General features: G+C 36.3%; 1 protein-coding gene across 4 annotated transcripts in view; it reads left to right on the forward strand.

Moving 5' to 3' along the window:
* Positions 1–22557, forward strand: part of creb5.S (cAMP responsive element binding protein 5 S homeolog) — a 290942-nt gene that overhangs the window by 47564 nt on the left and 220821 nt on the right. For all 4 annotated transcript variants that reach the window (XM_018269246.2, XM_018269245.2, XM_041567508.1 and 1 more), the window contains exon 2: positions 21142–21213. In XM_018269246.2, coding sequence (XP_018124735.1) covers positions 21142–21213 — 72 coding nt within the window. The remainder of the gene's footprint in view (positions 1–21141; positions 21214–22557) is intronic.

The following is a 22557-nucleotide window of genomic DNA, read 5'->3' on the forward strand; positions in this document are numbered from 1 at the left end:
CAATTCAAAGACAAATACATCAGCAAAGGGATGGATATGAACTGTTAACGGTGATTGTTTACAGAGACTGTAGGTTTTCTTTTTGCCATGGTATTTTATGTTAGTGGGGTGATACAGAGGACAAAGAATATATTCAGCAATTAGTGATGGACTCAGCATGTATTTAGAATATGGAATATTCTATTCTGATCTACAAGCATAAATGTGTGTTTGCAATTTGGAAATGTTCGCAGCTATTCATGATATTGTCGGAATCATTATATTTTCACTGACCGTACAGAGTGCATTCAGAGGTCTACACAGAAATATTTTGTCTTGGAAATGAAATAGAATGAATATACAATACATGTTTCTGCATTCAGTTTTATCTTGTCCGGCCAGATGTAAATACCAGTGTGTATGTATTCCGTTGTCTCAGTTCCTTTACATTTCTGGTGCTTTTCTAGTAGATATACGAGTATAGGTATGAATGTGTGAGTTTGTGTGTATTTGTGAAATACAACAATTTAGAATATACTATTTTTGTTGAAATACAGACAATGCAGTTGTGCAGGATTAGGAAAGACTGTCTGAATGTCATTCATCACAAACCCTTCCTATTCCAGCATGGGCTGGCTCTGGCATAATTAGGCTTCTTAACAACTAATCCATGTTTAAGAAAGAAAATGGCAGAATTCTGGTTATTGTGCTACCATAGAATTGAGAAACAAATGTCACCCTTGGACAATAATATGTTAAAATCTTTAAATCATTCTAGTAAAATTTCACTCTGGTCAAGCACTCTGGTGTGTCACATTAAATATCTATATTTGTCTAAACATTGATACATTATTTTATGTCGATACACTTGTCGATACACTTGTTGCAGGGCTGCCTTCGCCTTCTATAAAGGCCTTTGTCATTTGCAGGCACATGTTTCTCTCTCTTTTTATTCCCAAGGGTTATGTGTAAAACGTGAGAGCATGGTCATATCGCACACAAACCTCTCATTTTGCTAATATCTTGCAAGTAAGTTTCTAAGACCTCAGACGCTATGTTTGTAAATTATTTATCGAAATAAAGACTGTCTGCTTTTACCGGTGATGTTCCTGCACCGAAGGGGTTTCAGTAGATATTCTAATCTTCTACTGGTTCTTACCTGTCTATTCCCTTTAACAAAACGCAGATGAATGAGTGTGGGCTCATCTATGATATGTTGATGTACCTGACTTATCCAGTGTAGTTTCCATAGATGCCAAAACTGGTCAAATCATGTCTCACATTCCCAGCAAATATTAGTACTTCTCCTCGTTGCAAAATATTTCTCCCAATTGCCTAAAAAATGTGCCTGTCATATATGCAACCGTGTGCCAATGCAGAATCCTAAGAGCAACAGGTTAGTTATTTGCTTGAATTGTTTTAACTGAAACAGACTGATCATTGGTCAAGAGTCTGAATAAGACTGATCAATGGCCATGAGTCCTTGCATGAGGCAAATTAGCTGCTTTAAAAATGAGGCCTGGTATATAAAGCATGATGGAAAACTGGTACAGTCATGGGACTTGTTTTTCAGAATGCTCTGGATAAGGGGTCTTTCCATAATATGGAATTCTATACCTTAAGTCTACACTATAATATTTAAACATTAAATAAACCCAATAGGGTTGTTTTTCCTCCTGTAAGAATCCGTCATATCTTTGTTGGGATCAAGTACAAGGTACCGTTTTAATATTACAGGGAAAAGATAAATAATTAAAATTTTTAAAATAATTTGATTAAAATGGAGCCTATGCCGTTCCTGTAATTCTGAGCTTTCTGGATAATGGATTTCCAGATACCGAATCCCATATAATTCTATGTAAGAAATAATATATTAAATTCCTATTCATCAAGTGACATTATTGCAACACTAGAAGCAAAATATTGTTCTCCTACTCTGTTCTGTCTCTTTTACCTTTCTTTTTTGTTTAAGAGACATTGGCATTCCCACCCATACCCTTGGCAGCAGCAGATTCTTAGCTAATAAATTTGTAATCTACTTTGGACCAGTCAAAGATTATTTAATTATTTTTTATATTCCTTTTATAACATTACAGTGCTTAACAAAATGCTAGTCCATTTCCAGGCTTCTTAAGCTATATTTTGTTGATAATAAATAATAATAAATGACATGCTGTTGTCTTATTTGTGTAATTAAGTACAGGGGAAACTTTGCACAAGCACAAGGTAGCCCTGTACTTACTGCATCCTATGTGCTGGGTTCCATAGGTAGGCACATACCTATGATATACTGTGCCACATATAATAACTTTATATAATACTACTTCATTATGCAAGGATTAAGGGCAATGTGATATCAGGCATTGAATGAAGGAGGTCCCTGTCAAAAAAGCTTACAAAAGAGCATCCATGTTATGAAAAATAGTGAATAGTGAGGAACAGAGGTGATGGCCAGAAATACAGTATACAAGAACACAAGTGAAACGTATATTGAGGCGCAGGGGAGTGAAGTATTTTGAAGGTTACCAGAAGGATTTTGTATGCTATCCTTTACCATGTTAATGATGTTAATAGGGGATGAACAGTTTTTCTGTTAGGATAGAGGAAGAGGGTTCTAAAAGCAGACTAGAAACCTATACCATATATACAGTATGTATATATATATATATATATATATATATATATATATATATATATATATATATATATATATATACAATGTATAAAAATAGGGGTGTGGAAGCACTCTAAAGGCTAAGTAATAGTATATTTAAGTATAAAGGAAGTGCTAGTTTTAATGCACATTCCCTGGGCCCCTGTCTCAAAAGTAAGTTTACAAAACAGGGGTTTTTAGTTACAAAGTTATGATCATAAAGTTGAAAAGCCACCATACCACGTCAAGGTAAACCCCACATGGCGGTCCCTAACTTGTTTGCCTTTTGGCCATAGTATAAAAAGTCTTACTGCATAGTAGCATTCAGTGTAATCAGTGTCTGTTGAACCTTGGTTTCAGTGAAAAGGATCTATCCTCCCCCGCCAGTATGCGGCTTTTAAGGGAGAGGCATTGTCCAACCAACGCCCATTTTTAAAAGTATAGGGCCCCATTAGTTTAAGGGGGGGTATGGGGTGCTATTAAAAACCACATGAAGCTCAGCCACAGCTTCTGGCAACAATACAATGTATAAAAATAGGGGTGTGGAAGCACTCTAAAGGCTAAGTAATAAAGTATATTTAAGTATAATACACAAAAGCCATGAATATCCTGTAAATTATATCCTTATAAACGGTGAGTTCTGATGTCATCAGTTATAAACGGTGAGTTCTGATGTCATTTCTGTCACATGACTCACTGAAATTTGTGTATTATAATAAATAAAGTACCCCCAGTTGCAAAATATGAGGATATTAGAAGTTACCTCGGAGTTTCATGACCTGTATAAAAACACTCGGCCTTCGGCCTCGTGTTTTTATATGGTCATGAAACTCCTCTGTAACTTATAATATCCTTATATTTTACAAGAGGGGGTACTTTATTCACTATATAAAGGAAGTGCTAGTTTTAATGCACATTCCCTGGGCCCCTGTCTCAAAAGTAAGTTTACAAAACAGGGGTTTTTAGTTACAAAGTTATGATCATAAAGTTGAAAAGCCACCATACCACGTCAAGGTAAACCCCACATGGCGGTCCCTAACTTGTTTGCCTTTCGGCCATAGTATAAAAAGTCTTACTGCATAGTAGCATTCAGTGAAAAGGATCTATCCTCCCCCGCCAGTATGCGGCTTTTAAGGGAGAGGCATTGTCCAACCAACGCCCATTTTTAAAAGTATAGGGCCCCATTAGTTTAATATATATATACACACACACATGTAGAACCAGCAGATGCTTCTGAATCTGCAAACATCACAGCTCTTTGCTCTCCATTTTACAAGGGGATTTGCACATATTTCACCATGCCATCATAAATGAGCCTTACAGTCTCTAACATTCCTGTTCACTTTATTAAAACCTGTAGTCACAATTGCCAATGGGAGCCAGCATTTGATTGTCAAGGGTTTGTTTTTTTGCCATGGATTGAGAACAAAGCTGATGTTTACAAGTGTTGCAAGCCGGGAATATGAGTGAATTATTTTACATATCTTTTCTTTAATAAACATAGCTTCATGTCATCTTACTTGCCAGGAGTTACAGTATCTCTGATTTGTGGGGGTTTCGATCTAGATTAAACTTCTGGATATCTTCCAGCTTTTCCACCTGGGTTCTAGCAAAGGCAGCATCAACCTTGGAAAGTCCAGGCTTTTAGAGAGTTTTGTTGTTTGTCTCCTACTTTCTCCATGGTGATCTAGGGTGTTGACTGAAAATTTATGCTGGTTTATTAAAACCAGGTTCTCTAGAGAAATAAAAAGAACTGGCCCATACTTTTGTTTATTAATGGTATAGCTGCTTGAAAACTAAGACGAATTGAAAGCTGATATTAACCTTTCCATAGCAGCTAGATAATGACAACAGTGGTTAACTTTTATTTGTTATTATTTATCTTTAACACGGTCTGTTTAACTTTGTAATTGAGAAAGAGCAGATGCTTATTTAATGGATAGTTTTACTGATCTAGCTGAACTTTTCTGCAAGGAATTAAAACAAAATGAAAGTTTGTTATTTCTGCCATCACTACAATGAAGATTGATTGTCAGAGCTTCCTTTCAAAATTACGGACCCACATTAAAGGGATAATATTAGTTAGAAGGGAAACAATTTATAGCATTGAATCTTGAGGAGACAGTATAGTTAAATAACATTAAAGGGCAGATTTATTAAAGACTGAACTGAATGCAAGAAAAGCCTTTACTAGGGGTTCCTATATCTTCTTGGTTAACGAAACAAGATGCCGTTGGGAAAAAGCTCTTATATATGTCAGGAAAAAGTTGGCCAAAACAGGCTTAGCCCAAGCAGAAGAAATGAAACAGCTATGCAGATAGCTCAAAGAGAAATACATATGCTCCAAGTAGATAAATATACAGGGTGACAGCCTAATATGATTAAAAGTATGGAAGATAGTAGCGATGTTGGCAAAAGGGGATATGTTTAGGCCATTGATCTGGGGAGCTGTAAGAGTGGGGAATGAAATAATAACTGACCAAATCAGATGGCTATGTGCTTTAAGAACTACTTTTGGCAGATATATAGCCTTCCCACAATGACTTGATTGTGGGCTTGCCCATCTATCTAGATATACCCACTAATTTAGATACAATTGACTTCCCAGTGGTCTCTCAGGACATGGCGGAACAACTGGACAATGATATTACAATAGATGAAATTGTGGATGCAGTTACAAAAAACCCCTCTGCAAAAGCACCTGACGTCATTGATTGATACAGAAAACATTTAGACTTTTTAGCCCCCCAAATGTTATTCCTTTTTAACAGAGTTTCAGAATCTACTGGTCTCTCTGAATCATGATATGTGTTACAAGTAGGGCAAGACCCCATAGAGGTGTGAAGACCTATATAGTTACATTACACTGGTGCAAAAACTTTCCTCAAGGTCCTGGCAAATCAACTTAGGCTGGTGGTGCATCATATAATGCACCCTGACCAAATTGGCTTTATGCCAATGAAGGCCATGGATATCAACTTACGTTGCCTGTTTGCTACAGGATGATAGTACGGGGTGACTTATATTGGTATCCTTGAATACAGCAAAGTCCAATTATAGGGGTAATATTTATGTGAGGTTCTTACTAGATACAACTTTGGCCCTAGACTTTCGACATGGATACAGGTATTATATGTACATCTAGGTGCACCACTAGTCAACACAGTCCTGTCTGGTACAATGAAAACTTAAGAGGGTACTCACCAGGGGTTTCCACTCTCTCCTCTGCTCTTTGTATTTGCCATTGAGCCCCTAGCTAACAAGATTCAGGTCTCCACATAGGTAGACTAACTGGAAAAATATGCTAATATAAATGTGATAACATTTTATTGTAGTTGTGAAATCCTGGCCAAGCTCTGATGGCACTTCTAGCTGTGTTAATGGAGTTTGGGTGATACCGTTGTCCTAAAATTAATTAGAGTGAATTTGTAATTTTCCCCATAGATCCTCTCTTGCAAGGTAATCCTGATACTATACTCCAAATTCAGGTAGGCAATACCTTTAAATACAATTTACACTGAGCATACAGATCCACAAGGATGAACTTCTCAATTTGCTTCCAGTGGTACAAGCTTTTTAACTTTTAGAATTTCAGTCTAGGTAGTATCTAATTAAAATGATCTTTATGCCACAATTTATATACATATTCAATTCACTAATTGCTCCATGGGTACAATGGTTCACATTGCTGCTCTGCAAAAATTATTGATCACTGATAAATAACACATACAAAGGTAAGTAAGATACTTTAGGTGTAGCATTACCGTAGTACTATCATGAGTCCCATGGTTTAAGACTCTTTTTCCTTTAACCTTCTGTCATTGGTTTGCTGCTAAGTGCAGAATCAGTGGACTCAAGCCAGCCCTGGCCTTACCTCCAGGTATAGGGCAGGCGATATATACAGGGCAGTTTTGTGTCCTGCATTCACCTTCATAACTTGTGTGTCTCAATGATAAGCAAATTAGCAAAGTTTTTTATGTTGTTTATTGAAAACAGGTATGAGTCAGGAGGGGGATGCCTATGTCCCTCATGACCATCCCTCCCTTCTCCTGCATAGCCACCTGACATTACATTCAGATGCCATCTTCTCCCCTGTTCACAGGTGTCCACCTTAACAGAAGGGTCAATGACCAGGGGGCTTTTCTGCTATTTATAACCAGAACTCTGTGTTGTGTCTACCAATACTTGCACTATCATTCATGCTCTGATCTACACCTAGTGCTGAAGACAGGGGACCTTTGACCTCCTCATGCATTGTGAGTTCAATTTAATTACACAATTCCATTTACTTTCTAACAAAACATTTCTGTAACATTTTATTATTTTAGTGATTAACCTCTTTGCTGCACCCTACATCTCCTGTGCTTTCATTGGAATAAGTTGGTTTCCATCCACAGAACCTTCCACTTAAGTGGGTTTCCATCCACAGAACCTTCCTTCTGCCAACCATCTTGAATACAGTGCTGCCAGACAAACTGAACCACTGTGAACCCCAACAGTGCCCCCTAGTGCTGCAGTGTTGGTGTATACCATCTTGTGCTGTTTCGTCTTCACAGTCATTGCTTCGCAGTGATTACTGATTTTCTCAATATTTGGTATCCCAGCTGTTGAATATTATTTTTTCCAGAATCCCCATCCATCTAAGGTGGTACAGAGGTGCTTTGAGTTGTAGCTCTAGAAGTGCTGGAGTTCTTAAGACATTCACTATAACTGATGTATTTGGCATTTATATTAGAATATTTGTGCATAATTGCCACAGTATTATACACTTATATAATTATTCTCCTCAGTGGGAGAGCTTTTTTAAAAATAATAAAAAAAATTTAAATTATAATGCACAATTCCACAACATTGTTGCCTTTGGTTTTGCTTTCCTTCTTGTATTCCAGTGTGTTTTATTTAGTCAAGTACATTTCAGCCTGTTCTGTTCCTTTATTTTTATGTGAGCTTTGATTTGCTTCATTAATGCATTAAGTAAACTGACCCACCCAGCCACATTTCTAATTTATTGGAACTCAGACTTGTGTTTCTCCTGACATCATAGTTTGCTGTGGATACGTAAATAATACTTCCAAACAATAAACAATGTTGCTGGGCTGTACAAGCCTTTCAGCAGCCGTTTTCTCTGTGGAACATACATTTTATCTTTAATAACCTCAAATAGAAATATTATCGTATCTATGTTCATTCTTCTAAAATAACATTCAGAAATTCTATCGTAGCACCAGGCTCTGTTCTGATATGAAATTTGAGATGCTGTCTCAAATAATACTATGTGCAATTTTCCTCTTCATGAATAATTTATCATTTGGAATATGTAACACTAAACAAAAAATATTTAACAGGACATTTGAGGAGGAGTTAACCCCTTTTGTCTACAGGCATGTATTTTGGAGAAGGTACCTTTACATTCATTGCAATAATTAAATAATCAAAATACATGTGCTCATGTTACTCACCTTGTCTAACACATCTACAGGCAAGGGACAGAACAAGGTGATGGAATAGTTAAAACATGAGTATATTGAAAACAATTGCTGATTCTTTATGATAAATTGACTTCTGATCAATCGGGGTGCACTAAACATTCTTCTCTAAATAGGTGGGTCTTTAGGGAGTGTTTAAAGTTTGGTGGGAAAGGGAGAGTCTAATCATGGCAGGGTGTTACAGAAATAGGCAATAGCTTGAGAGTTGTCTTGAAGTGATGAGAGGAGAAGAGAAATGAAGGTCAGAAATGTTGCACAGATGAAAGCTTCAGGATCTGGCAACGGTTTTTCTTTGGGGTGTAAATAGGGTGGTTTTCCAGGTGAAATCTGCCAGTCCAGTTTTCCAATTTAGGAGATCCAGACAGGACTTTGAATAACCCCTCCCCCTAGCATCATAAACCCACTCGCAAAAACATCATCTGCCCATCCCTGATATCACCCGCCCATACCTGATATCATCAGCCCATCCCTGATATCATCCGCCCCTGACATCATTGCCTCCTCCCTGCACTCGGACCCCGCAGATGAAAATGGTAAAATATATTCATGTACATCAACATTTGCAGTTTAAATGTTGTAATTATAAAAGTTTATATAGATATATATTATGTTATATCTGTATATTATATATATATATATATATATAGCAAATTTGAGTACAGTGCACACGGATAACCGAAAAAAGCAAAGCCTGTGTGCTGGTTACATGTGTCAATAGTCATAGGCAAAAGAGAAAAACCGCACCAACAGGTCTTTATACAAAAGTAGAAAACCTTTAATTCAACGTTTCGGCTCGACCGCTGGAGCCGTCTTCAGCCGTCTTTTGTTCCTGAAGACGGCTCCAGCGGTCGAGCCGAAACGTTGAATTAAAGGTTTTCTACTTTTGTATAAAGACCTGTTGGTGCGGTTTTTCTCTTTTGCCTATATATATATATATATATATATATATATATATATATATATATATATGTATAGATATATAGTGTATGTACAGTTTTTGCACACTTACCAGATCACTAGTTGATTGCCGGTGCAGGGTCAAAAATTTAATATCTATATCTATATATATATATATAATATCTCAGAAGGACCGCACTTCAAGGGGCCCATTTACTTAGTTCGAGTGAAGGAATATAGGAAAAATTGTTTGAATTTCGAATGGTCGAATATGGCTACTTCGACCATCGAATGGGCTACTTCGACCTTCGACTACGACCTTGGACATCGAATCGTTTAACTATTCGACCATTTGATAGTCGAAGTACTGTCTCTTTAAAAATGTCTTCGACCCCCTAGTTCGCCACCTAAAACCCACCAAGGCCAATGTTAGCCTATGGGGAAGGTCCCCATAGGCTTCCTAACAATTTCCTGATCGAAGGAATATCCTTCGATCGATGGATTAAAATCTTTCGAATCGTTCGATCGAACGGTTATTCGTTCGATCGAACGATTATTCGTTCGATCGTAGGAATAGCGCAAAATCCTTCGACTACGATATTCGAAGTCGAAGGATTTTACTTTGATGGGCGAATATCGAGGGTTAATTAACCCTCGATATTCGACCCTAGGTAAATGTGCCCCCATATGTAATAAATCAAACGTGTTTATTCAATAGTGCATATCCAATGTTTCTTGCCCACATTAGGGCCTTTCTCTAGGACTTGAATGCGTGTCCTTCTGCGATAATATATATACATGTGTATATATATATATATATATATATATATATACAGTATATATATATATATATATTGCCATTATTGTGCTTTTTATTGCTTTCCTATGTCAAGATATTGAAACAACAATCGCATATGATATAAAGCTATGGCAAAAGCGAAGGTAGGGGCTGAAAACAATACCCTGGAGGCATAAGTGGAAAAAAAATACACTTTGTACAATATACATTTTCCTCTGGCTAAAAGAGTTTGCTCCTATGCCTCTCAGAATTATTGTCACAGTCTGGTTATGTAGGGTATCAGCAGATGAAGTGATATTCACATACAGTTGATGCCCAGAATGATATCATAGGTAATGAGTGACTGAAGCTTTACTCAGATCTCAATTTGGATTTCCCCCAGACTTTAAAATTTGTCTTGAATTTCAGAAATGCATTTGACAGTGGTTTTGCTGGCTAGAAGCAGAGATTTACCCTTCATCACCTCTACTTTACCCCATTCCTAAAGTGATCTAATCTTAAATAGACGTGCTTTGGCATCCCCTTTGTCAGTTCCAAAAATCACTTTAACAGACAACGTTATGGTTTTTTTATTAACTTGATCTTGTATGTGTATTCAAAACATGCATTTATGATTTAAAACCCACAGATCAATTGGATTCGTGTATACATTGTAAATATCTTTGGACATTTCAAGACGAGTTTGCCGTCTTGAAATATCTATGGATCAACAGATCACTGCTTACATTCCCACATCTGTTTAATTTTTTAATGATACTATTCTATAAATGTTTTAGTTCATTTTACTTCTGTATTGAATCTACATAAGACTTGTAATGCTGTTGATGGTTTCTACCAAAGTATCAGTATAAGATGAGTGACTATCTAGCCCAGTGTTCCTACAGACATCCATCCCTTCCTTGTATAAACAAACAATTTTATTAACATGAATATCAGCATAAGGAAGATTATAACAATCCAATGAAATCATTACTTTTTCTCAAAATTGTAACATATTGTTAGGATAATAATTTCAATAATTTTTTGAGATGCTGTTTTACAGTAACAACTACAAAATTTGCTGAAACAAATACAGTAAAGTTATAGTAATGGTCAACCAAAGCTGGGTGCATAAATATGATCTAGGAATTCCATGTATACACAGTGTTTTTAGCTGCTAATCAACAACATTTACACCAGTGTTATTAACATAATTGACTATAACATCTTAAATAGGAATAATTGCAAAGAGGATAATTGGAAGCAGAAATAATCTGAATCTTGTTTTGGTGTATCTATTGCTTAAAACAAACAGAACTACAGTATATGGTTTCTGGTATGTTTTGCTTTAAAACTTTGTATTTTTATAAAACACCCTTTAAATGTATGCTTGCTCACTGGTCTTTAATGCTGTAATAAAACCTACCTGCCCTGGTGGTCTAGTAGGGCGGTGGGGACGCCCGCCGCGTGGTCCTCTTCCTGCGCCATCTTGCCTTCCTTAGGGCGCGTGCGGCGTGCCTGTGTGTTGTTTATAGGCGCAAACACGCTGGCGTTTTGGCGCGAATGTGTATGTTTTTGGTGCAAATTCTTTCGCCTATAAAAGGCCCATTCTGACTGCAGACAAATGCCCGTGATAGAACTTGGTTTCTAGTGGTTTCCTGAGACTTGTGCATCTGATCTGTATCCTGTTTGTTTGATTACTCGTGTTTGACCCAGCCTGTTCTTGACTACTCTGCATTCTGTATCCTGACCCTTGCCTGCCTACAACAACTCTTCCAGCTTAACCCCTTGATTGACAACCCGGTTTGACCCTTGCCTGCCTGACAATTCTGATATCCGCCTGCCTCGACCCAGCCTGTCTGACTATCCTTCTGCCTTATCCTTTTGTACCGTGACCTTCGGCCCAAAAGACTTTGCTAACAGCCGTGCCCCTCTGCTAGCCAGAACATCTCGCCTTGTACCCCTCGTTAAGTCCAGGTGGCACCCAAGTAAGCTGAGGGCTCTTCCCGAAGCCCAACGGTGGTCACACTACCGGTGAAGCAGAGCCGAGACCAGGGTGCTTGGCACTTGTTCTGGTATTGGGTGCCGGTCGTGACAAATGCACAACCATGGTATGTGCCAATCAGATTTTTTTTACACAAATGGGTTGGATTCATGATCACTGTTGTTCTTGTAATTACACGTTGCAAAAGTTGTTCTAAATATAGAATACATTCTGATTGGATTTACATCATAAGATAGTTATCTTTGATGGAAAAATAGTTCATAAATACAAGAATCACCTTATAAAAAGTTACGTGCTAGCATATTGTTGAGCTTGGCATGTTTATCAAGCTTTACAAAAGAAGTGGAGACTACAAAACACATTATCAATTTAAAAATTCATGCACTCTATAAAATCATGTCATTATTTAGCTTTTTAATGAATGTTACTTTATTGTACTTTAATTTTTCACATTTTTTCATGTAAAAACTTTTCACACAGCTTGATAAATATGGCCCTTAGTGGGGAAAAGTAAGGACATGAGATGAGAAAAACAAAAGAAAAATAATAATGAATCTTCCAGTTGCATTGCCCTCAAGAGAAAACTGTTGCAACAGAGCAAAAGGACATAGAAAGAAACCTACCCTACCAGGTGTGCTGTATAGAGAAAAGTTAACCATGGTTTTCTTTCATGCTCAAGCTCCAAAAGGTATACCACCTACTGCACTTGTAAAGGTTTAATTTAGATCTTCCGCAACTTATTCTAAACTGGATTCCTTTTATTCAATTTGCCTATTGAGGGTTGATGTAAAGGCAATAAAATCCCTGAACTGTAAAATTCATCAGTATAGAGAATAACGGTAATATTGTAGCGTTGATGTTACGGACACTCTGGCACTGGATTTTGTTGGAGACTGTAGTCATAATAAAACCCAAAAAGTGTGCAATATTCTTGAAGCAAATATTTTATAGTGCTTAAAGTGAATGATGTGCTTGCCTGTTTTTTCATAACCTGTGACTGTGGGGTTTCCTTTTTTTAAGTCCTTCCTTTCCCTTGATTTTGTTTTCACCATCAAAGCCTAATACAGGTTAGGGATTCAAAGTTGAGTGCAAAATTGGGTCAATTGTATTAAAGGGACAATATACTGACAACTGTAGAGTTTAAAAAACAAAATATCAAGCATTAGCTTCCATGAATGTGTGCATATTCAGCTACCTTTGTACTCTAGGAGGGTTATTTACTAAACTCTGAATGCAAAAATCCCGAAAAATGTGTGATTTTTTTTTTTTTTTTTACAAAATCTGAAATCTAAAAATCAAATTTTTCAGAATTGATTAAATCCCGAGGCTGGAAAAGTCCAAATCAGAAAATCCGGCATCTCAGACCTGTCGAGGTTGCATATAAGTCAATGGGAGAAGTCCCAATGATTTTTTGATGTGCGCTGGGTTTCGTGCAATACCGCAAAGTTTTTGGAGTTTTCAGGCAAAAAAACAGAAAGCAGAAAATGTTGAGATAAAATTGGACTTTGATAAATAACCCCCTAGGTCTTGGTAGGTCACTTCTAAGCAAAGTCCTAACTATGAGTCCAGAATGTGTGGACTTGTAAGAATGGAACATTGACAACAATTACCTCTATTCAATGGTTGATTATAATTTTGTCCATTTGGTGCCTGTCCAGGCCAGGCTTTAGAGGGGAGTTGCCAGACTCCTGGGCAACAAGAGAAAGATTTGGACTAATTGTACAAGCCCAAAGAATGTATCTTTCAAACAACAACAAGGCATTGTTTATTATTGTAAAGCATTTGGAAAATTCCTGCAAAACCGTTTTGGGAATTGGGAAAGGTTTTCATGACAGTGACAAAGATTGTAATAATTCCATCCTAAGAAACATGCCAGAGTGTGAGCAATATGCAAAAAGTAATTTTTACATTTTGTCAGGTTGGTGGGCATATGTGAGAATACCTGTTGGTCTAGTGGTGCTTCCTCTTCTTTCACGCTCTGATGCCCAATAGACACACGCTCATGGCGCTTATGGGTTTTAACGAGATCACTGATGTCATTGTGAAATTCAAATATTTATAGGGCCCACAGCCAATTGTTCTTTGCCCAATGTAGGTCTATCTCCATAGTTACTGGGTGTGCTTATATTGTCTGATCTTTGTCCTTGACCCTTGCCTGTCCCTGACATTGCTGTTCTGCTGCCTGTACTGTCCCATGCCTGTTACTGACCATTCTTCGGATCCTGATTTTGTACCACGCTACTGTTTGGTGTTGTTTAATAACAATATAGAACAGGATTCAAATGACTTTAGTCCAGTCTCCAACGATTTCGTCCAATGAAACCTCAATTCATAAAAATAACCTTGGATAACAACTTGGTCAAACGCAGTACATTGCTGCAAAAAATGTGCTTTTATTGATCCATTACATGTTTTGAGCAGAGAGCTCTTTTTTAAGTGTTGCAGAGAGCTCTTTTTCAAGTCTTGAAAAAGAGCTCTCTGCTCGAAGCATGTAAGTGGATCAATAAAGGGCATATTTATCAAGGGTCAAATTTCGAATTGGAAAAACATCAAAATTCGAATTCAAGGAGGTCCCCCATAGGCTAAAACAGCAATTCAGCAGGTTTTAGATGGCAAATGGTCGAAGTTGAATTTTTAAAGAGACAGTACATGATAAATTTCGATATTCAAATTTTCAAATTGTTTTCAAAATCGAATCGATTCCCTAGTCAAAGTAAAAAATAGCTTGAAATTTTAATTTTTTTCCTTCCAATTTTTGGAGCCAAACGTTGGCGAATTTTTGCTAGCTTTACTTCGGCAAACAAAGCGAAGATGCGCTAGCGTTGCCTAATTTGCATACAGCGGGAACTGATAAAGTTACATGGATGTATACGTTGTAGCAAATACATTGCATTACATAAGTCCAGGGAACCTTAAAGGGATACTGTCATGGAAAAAAATTTTTTTTCAAAATGAATCAGTTAATAGTGCTGCTCCAGCAGAATTCTGCACTGAATTCCAGTTCTCAAAAGAGCAAACAGATTTTTTTTATATTTAATTTTGAAATCTGACATGGGGCTAGACATATTGTCAGTTTCCGAGCTGAAAACATGTTTTCCGATGACAGTATCCCTTTAAGAAATAAGAGTTGTTATAATGCCCTATACATGAGCCCAGTGTATAGTTTATGTTTCATATGTTAGAAAATGGAGGGGTGAATCCAGTTACCCAAAAAATTTTTTACAGACCCTTTTCCATGTTCACACCACTTTCTTGTCAGACCACATTCTCTGTCCTCTTTTTCCCTGTCAACCAGCACACTTCACCCCCACTATATCTCTAAACCCTATTCAATGTATAGGTCACATTTATTAGTATTTTCTATAAACACCAAGAAACATCTAGGTGCTTCCTCTAAGTATTAAAAATGGTTATTGGTGGTAAATGAAAAAAATGGCATTGTTAAATATGCTTTGTACAATTTCCCTAATATACAGTATAGGTATATTTTTGCTTTTCTCGTGCAATAAACTCTAAAGCTTCATAGGCTATTTTTATCTTGTTATTTTATAAAGTATGTGTGTTACCTAGCTGATACCTTGGCAGTAATTCATTCTGTGCTTTCAGAGCTTTCATAGCTCTAGGTGAAATACTGACCAAAAACTACTAGCAATTGTAAGCCGCCAAAATATCTCATGGTCTAAGAGTTAAGGGCTGTAAAAATGATCTATAAGTATTTTTATCCCATAAGTTTAATTGGACTTACTTATTGGAGTGATATGAACAGCACATGAACTTTCAGATTTCTTTTCTTTTGTTCTAAGAACAAGTGCAACTTGAATGCAGTCCTCCACAGCATTTTTTTTTTTATCTTTGAATGTAATACACTATGACAAACAGTTTTCCCCTGAATTCCTGGAGTTTGAAAGCTTGGAATCCTTCAGTGTTGATGTAATCACTCAACAATTATGCTCTGTGATGTAATCTTTGAATGGCTAATAAGCCTGTAATCGGTCGCTGTACATAAAAAGCTGGCATTCCTCCACGGGTGGAATTCAAATGAGTTTACCATTTGGAATTTTTGAAAACAAACATAGCTGCAAGGCTTTGTAAAGATAGAAATGATGGGAAGGAAATGGCATTATGGGAGAAAGAAGCTAATATCTCAGCAATAAAAACAAAGCAGCCTAATGTCTAATTTGTCACAGACTGTTGTGTTTTCTAAGGATCTGTAGTGAATAACATTCTGTAATAGGAAACTGCATTACCACTGCTTCAGTTTTTGTTTTGTAAAGTGATATGTCCCCATGTAAAAGACTTTAATGCTTAAAAACAGCAATTGGCAAGGCAATATTTAAGATGAAGCTTAACCTCTTAGCTGCATGTTGCCAATTCTCTTAAATCTGTACAACGAGTCAGACTCAGAACTTGTCCAAAAGTAATAACTTTTTGATGCCTTCCGCCATCATGGGAAACTGAGGTCCAAAATGTTTGTCAAGCATCAAAGCTTCAGAGCTACTACATATGAAATATGGACTGCTTACATTATTCAGCACATGGCTTACTTGTCGTTCACGATGTGGACTCGGGGCACATTTACTAAGCTCGAGTGAAAAACGTTGAATTTCGAAGTATGTTTTTGGGACCATCGAATAGGCTACTACGACCTTTGACTTCGACTTCGACTCGAACGATTCAAACTAAAAACCGTTCGACTATTCGACCATTCAATAGTCAAAGTACCGTCTCTTTAAAAAATACTTTGACTACATACTTCGGCAGTTTAAACCTACCGAGGTACAATGTAAGCCTATGGTGACCTTCCCCAGCACCTTTCTAAGCTTTTTTTGATCAAAGAAAAATCCTTCGATCGATCGATTAAAATCATTTGAATTGTTTTATCGATTTTTACTTCGATCAAAGGATTTGCACTAAATCCTTCAAATTCGATATTCGAATTTGAATGATTTAACTTCGAGGGTCGAATTCGAGGGTTTATTAACCATCGAAATTCGACACCTTTATAAATCGGCCCCTTGATGATAATAATTTAACAGCACTTATCTGTCTTGTCAAAATTTTAAGGTGATTTTTTTGTAAAAGTGAATCCACTTCCCAAGTATAGTCAATCCTCCTCTACTTATATTAGTATAAAGCTTCTGAGTGATACTGCTAAAATTTTACAGCTGATGAATACACAGGGAACTGTGAAAATGTGAGGAAGAAAGCAGTTAAGATGTGTTTATATCAGACTTTTTCAATCAAGCCCGATTAATATCCCTAAAAAATGATTGCTAAGCATAATGTGATTTTTTTTTAACAGTTCAATTTTATTAAAGAAGTACATGCATAACATACATAAACCAAGTCTGAGATTTACATTGCATATTGTGACAATAAAGCTTGTTACTTACTTAAACCTGCGTGATGTGGTGTTTGTGTATTCCAGGCAGGGGACTACTACATAGAACTATTGTAAGGTATTTTTGTGACTTGAATAGAAGAGTTGCGGCCTGCCCTACCACCTTTATCTGTTTCCTTTTTTTTGAATGTGGGGGGTGGAGGTAACTTGGTAATAACAGGTACAAAGGGAAAAAAAAAGGACAAAAAAGAGAAAATAAGGGAAAGGGGATCATACTGGTATTTACTCTTATGCACAGGGGCATTCGGGGAGACTTATAACCAATTACAATACTGCATGTGTTATATTGGGTATAGAATTTTATATAGATAGATTTCGATAGATGGCCTACAGTTTACTCCATGCAGGGTGCTTTGGTTTTTTATGTTAGGTACACTATTACATATTTAGTTAAGGGCCCCACACTTTACCACGTTTATCTGGGCAACCCCATCTTGCATAAATAAGTTTGTATAGTGGGATTGCCTGGATAACCAGATTCTTCCATAATGGTAGTGAAGGAGGATTGCTTGCTTTCCATTGCATTGCATAATGTGATTTTAATTGCTTGATTTACCTAAGAGCCAGAGCTTTATGGCAAAAACATCTTAATACAGCATTTTCTAGATTCTTGACTAGCATCAAGCACTATTTGCAATATTTATTTCAATAAGGGATGAGTCAACATTTCTTACAACATTACACAATTTAAACCATTATTAGTTATTAGATTTCCCGTTATGGTTCGTAAACGTTTAAAGCTTTAGTGGTTGCTGTCTTTGTTCGGTAATATATAAATGTCCCTTGGTATCAGTCCTCTTGGTGGCTCTTTAGAGCTAATCTGAATAAATTATCATTGTGCTATTCATTAGGAAATCCTCAAGTGGTTTTAAAAAGAATTCAAGAGAACATCCAGAAGAGAAAAGGAAAACACAAGCTGGGAATCTTTTGGAGCTGGACATAGTCTTATCTTATCTAATCATAATACAGCACATATGTGTTTTTTCCATTTATTTTTTTCTTCAGTGGCAGCCTAAAGGTCTATTCCATTATATAGAAAGTAAACATGTATTTAAAGGAGAAGGAAAGGATAAAATTAAGTAAGCTTTATCAGAAAGGTCTATATAAATATACCAGTAAACCCTCAAAGTAATGCTGCTCTGAGTCCTCTGTGAAAATAAACACTGCATTTCTTTCCTTTTATTGTGAACACATGGGCTTCTGTATCAGACTTTCTGTTTTCAGTTTAAACCTCAAGGGCTAGGGCTTGATCATGCTCAGTTTGCTCCTCTCCCCCTCCCTCCTCCCCTCCCTGCTTTAATCTGAGCAGGGAGACACTCAGGCAGGAAGTGATGTCACACCAAACTTATATGGCAGCTTCTATCCTAAATAAACATAGACAGTGTCTAGAGCTGATTACTCAGGCATGGTAAAGCATTCTGCAGAATAAATATAGCATTCTAGCTTGCACTATTGTGGCTAATCTGTTGGTAATAAACTGTCTTGGAGCATTCCTTCTCCTTTAAGAAAAAAATTAGCCTGACTTAATAGAGAAGTTTTACTATTTTTTTTAACTTTTTAAATAAAGTTTAAACAAATTTAGTTGTAGGGATATTCACCATCCAACTCTTGCCAATTTTGAATCCAGCTCAAGAAGGACTTGTATGGAAGTTTCTTTCTCATTCAGGGTTTGGCTAACTAGTAATAACTTTTATTAATGCAATAAATATTATAATATATATATATATATATAAATATATATGTGAATTAAAGTGTTTTTATTTGTAACACAGCATTGTCCAACATTTCGGTCCACCTGGGGACAATGTTACAAATAAAAACACTTTAATTCACCTTTACTAGAGTGTGCCGATCCCTGCATCGATTGTATCATTCCAATTGATCGTGCACCTCGTCTGCGACAAAGACAGAGTGCGGACACCCAAACATCTTTATATATATATATATATATATATATATATATATATATAGCACTGAGTGGCCTGGGACAGGGTGGAATGTATTTTTATGACTAGTATTGCTGGCTAATATTAACTTGTAGAAAATAATCGTAGCAGGGGATGCAGGTATATATGGCCCTGGCCTAGCCACACGCCAGTATAAATCTCAGATAAGAAAATATTGCCAATACCTGTATTTGATTTCAACGGGGTGCTCCCACTTTTATTCAAGGTGCTTCCAGACACTTAACAATGGATCAAACGTTTCGGGACCGCATGGCCCTTCCTCAGTGATACCCAACCATAGAGCGTGTACATATTTATAGACATTCAAACAGCGACCTCTTGTGGTGGTCGATACAAAATACTTTAAAACAATTAAATAACAGTGTAACAATGTTAAAAGCATCACAGTGTATCCATTTCACTTTCAAAACCTGTTTCTCAATGTGACTATCATTATAGATACATATAAATGGATTAAAATTACTAAAATACTCCTTTATCATGTGAATCGTGAATTATTATTCTCTATTTAACAATTGGTAACATTAACCCATTAATCCTCAACCTGAGTGATATACTCCATGCTTACAAAAAACACTATTTACACTTTACAACACATAGTTTGTTAACATACTGATATTTGTTACTCACTGACTATAGTACAATTAGCTGGATGATGCATACATCTCACTTCTTATTGAAGATGTTCCTTATTTTAATGCTGTAAGAAAATGTGTACAAATTAATAATGGCACGAACACATTAACATCTAAAACGCGTTGGTATAGACTTAAAGAAAACAATTTAATCCCCAACTCTCGTTCAGCCCCTTAGGGGCTAGGGTTCCCAGCTTCCATATCCAGAAACACTCCCGCTGTAATAATTTTTTATCAGAATTAGTTTGCCTGGGATTGATTTCTTCTAGCACTTGCCATCTCAATTGCGCAACACTGTGTCTGTGTTCAGACCAATGTTGCCCAACCGAGGTGGCTTTGGTATGTGCATTTCGAATGGAGCTTCGATGTTCATTTAGGCGTAATCTCACTGGTCTATTTGTCTTCCCTACATATCCCATTCCACAAGGGCATTTTAAGTAGTAGATTACATTTTTGGATAAACAGGTGTGGTACCCCCGTAATTTAATTGATGTTCCTTGTGTGGGATGTTGATGTTCCGTTGAAATCAAATACAGGTATTGGCAATACTTTCTTTTCTAATATTAACTTGCACACTTTTTCCATTCTCATTTTTAGACCTATAGGGTTACATTAATGTAAATGAAATGGCCTTGTAGTACCATGAATAACCTATTGTTCAAATAGGTTGAATGGCCCAAATTATGGTTCATTAAATATTATGAAAATAGATTTGTATCCAATTATGGAACAGTTACATGTGCATTGCTACCATCCATGTGCAAATTTACACCTCTTTTAATAAATGAGCTGTTCTGTGCCAAGAGGTTTTTGGTTTAGCTTCTAGTTGGCCTTTATTAACTGGAGTATTATAGTTCATTACTGTGACTTTCTGCTTAAGTAAATATGTATGCTCTATGTTAGTTATTCCCAATGGTATAACATTCTATTCATACTAGTTTATAAGGTTTAGTTAGTGTGTTTTCAACTATGCTAACTAAAATAATACCTCCCAGGCTTTTCTCATCAGGCTAATATGTTTTAAATTGGCTGTTCTTTCTAGGATTATATGATTTAGCTTGGATACACTTACTATAATAATATGTGTTAGGTACATTGAAGCAATCCTTTATATGCTTAACCCCTATATCCTCTCCTTAAAGACTTGACTTAAACAGTGATTTTGAACAACGGGTAAACGCATGTGCTTCTGGCAGGCCTGAACATCAATAGTACACAAATAGGGACTTTTATTATCATGTACCATGTACCATTATATATCCATTTGTGATAATAATGTTAAAACTGAACTGAAAGATAAATATAAATACACTTACTTTTTAAATGTTTTTTTCTTACAGCTTTATGAGGAACAAGAGATGAATTTGGAGCAGGACAGGTCCTTTGTATGCAATGCGCCAGGCTGCTCGCAGGTGAGTAATGCCAAAAGACATTCATATTACCAAATATTGGCTCTGTTATTTAGTTTTGTAATTGGCTGAGGTACAGTTGTGAATATATCAAAGGTTTAATTTGTAACTAAGGATAGTTTCTAACATTGCGCAAAATGAGAAACTAATGTATAGACTTGATTTAACTCAAAATTATAACAAATGTATACAGTATGTGCTGGATTTGCCTAAGAAATTAAATGGAACTAAATATGTTTGGAAAGTACAGTAACCTTATCCGGAAACCCGATATCAAGAAAGCACTGAATTTCGGAATGGGAATGTCTCCCATAGACTCCATTTTATCCAAATAATCCAAATTTTTAAAAATGATTTTCTTTTTCTCTGTAATAATAAAACAGTAGCTTGTACTTGATCCCAACTAAGATATAATTAATCCTTATTGGAAGCAAATCCAGCCTATTGGGTTTATTTAATGTTTAAATTAATTTCTAGTAGACTTAAGGCATGAAAGATCTGTTATCCGGAAACCCCAGGTCCCGAGCATTCTGGATAACAGGTCCCATACCTGTATTATTATCCTATATAATCTGTATATAGTGCTGGCATCTGTTTTCCCATCTGTTTGACTTTGTGCAAAATGCACATCACATCGCATCACATTGCGACACCAACAGTCTGCAACAGCAAAATCCACATTTTATTATTGAAGTTTCAAGCCATGTTCCTTATGTCCTTAAAAACAGGCACAATATACTTTGGGTTTTCTGTGTAAGGTTTTGTTTTTTTTTTAATTTGGCTCTCCATATCTTTACACTTTAATATTATAAAAACGGTCACGAATAGAAAAAAGAAACCCATTGGAAAAAGTTATTTCTGGTGAACAATCTGAAACCAGCTGAACTAAAAAAAAAGTGTTTGAAGGTGAACAACCCTTTTAATTCTATTTAAACACATTTAAATTCAAAATAAAACCACTAGGATGTGTAGCCACAATACTGATTTGAGCTTTCTGGATAAAATAATCCATACCTAAAACAGCAAAAAAACACACATACCTTTTTTTTTGCAAAGTTGCACTAGAATTTTGTCATGTGATATGATTTGTCAAAGGAAAAAAATGGTCTATTTTCTGTCTAGCTTAGGGGCTGTCCATGTTTGGAAGATTTTGGCACCATGGACATTTTTTTCTATAAAGAACAGTTGTAGCATAGTGGTAAGGATCTTCTAGCAAGGTAGGTAATGTACAGTATATGCTGTTGCAAAGCAAAAAATTCCTTAAAAGAAAACTATACCCCCCAAACAATGTAGGTCTCTATAAAAAGATATTGCATAAAACAGCTCATATGAAAAACCCTGCTTCAT

Source organism: Xenopus laevis, chromosome 6S, assembly GCF_017654675.1.
Source record: "Xenopus laevis strain J_2021 chromosome 6S, Xenopus_laevis_v10.1, whole genome shotgun sequence".
NCBI classification, from domain to species: Eukaryota; Metazoa; Chordata; class Amphibia; order Anura; family Pipidae; genus Xenopus; species Xenopus laevis.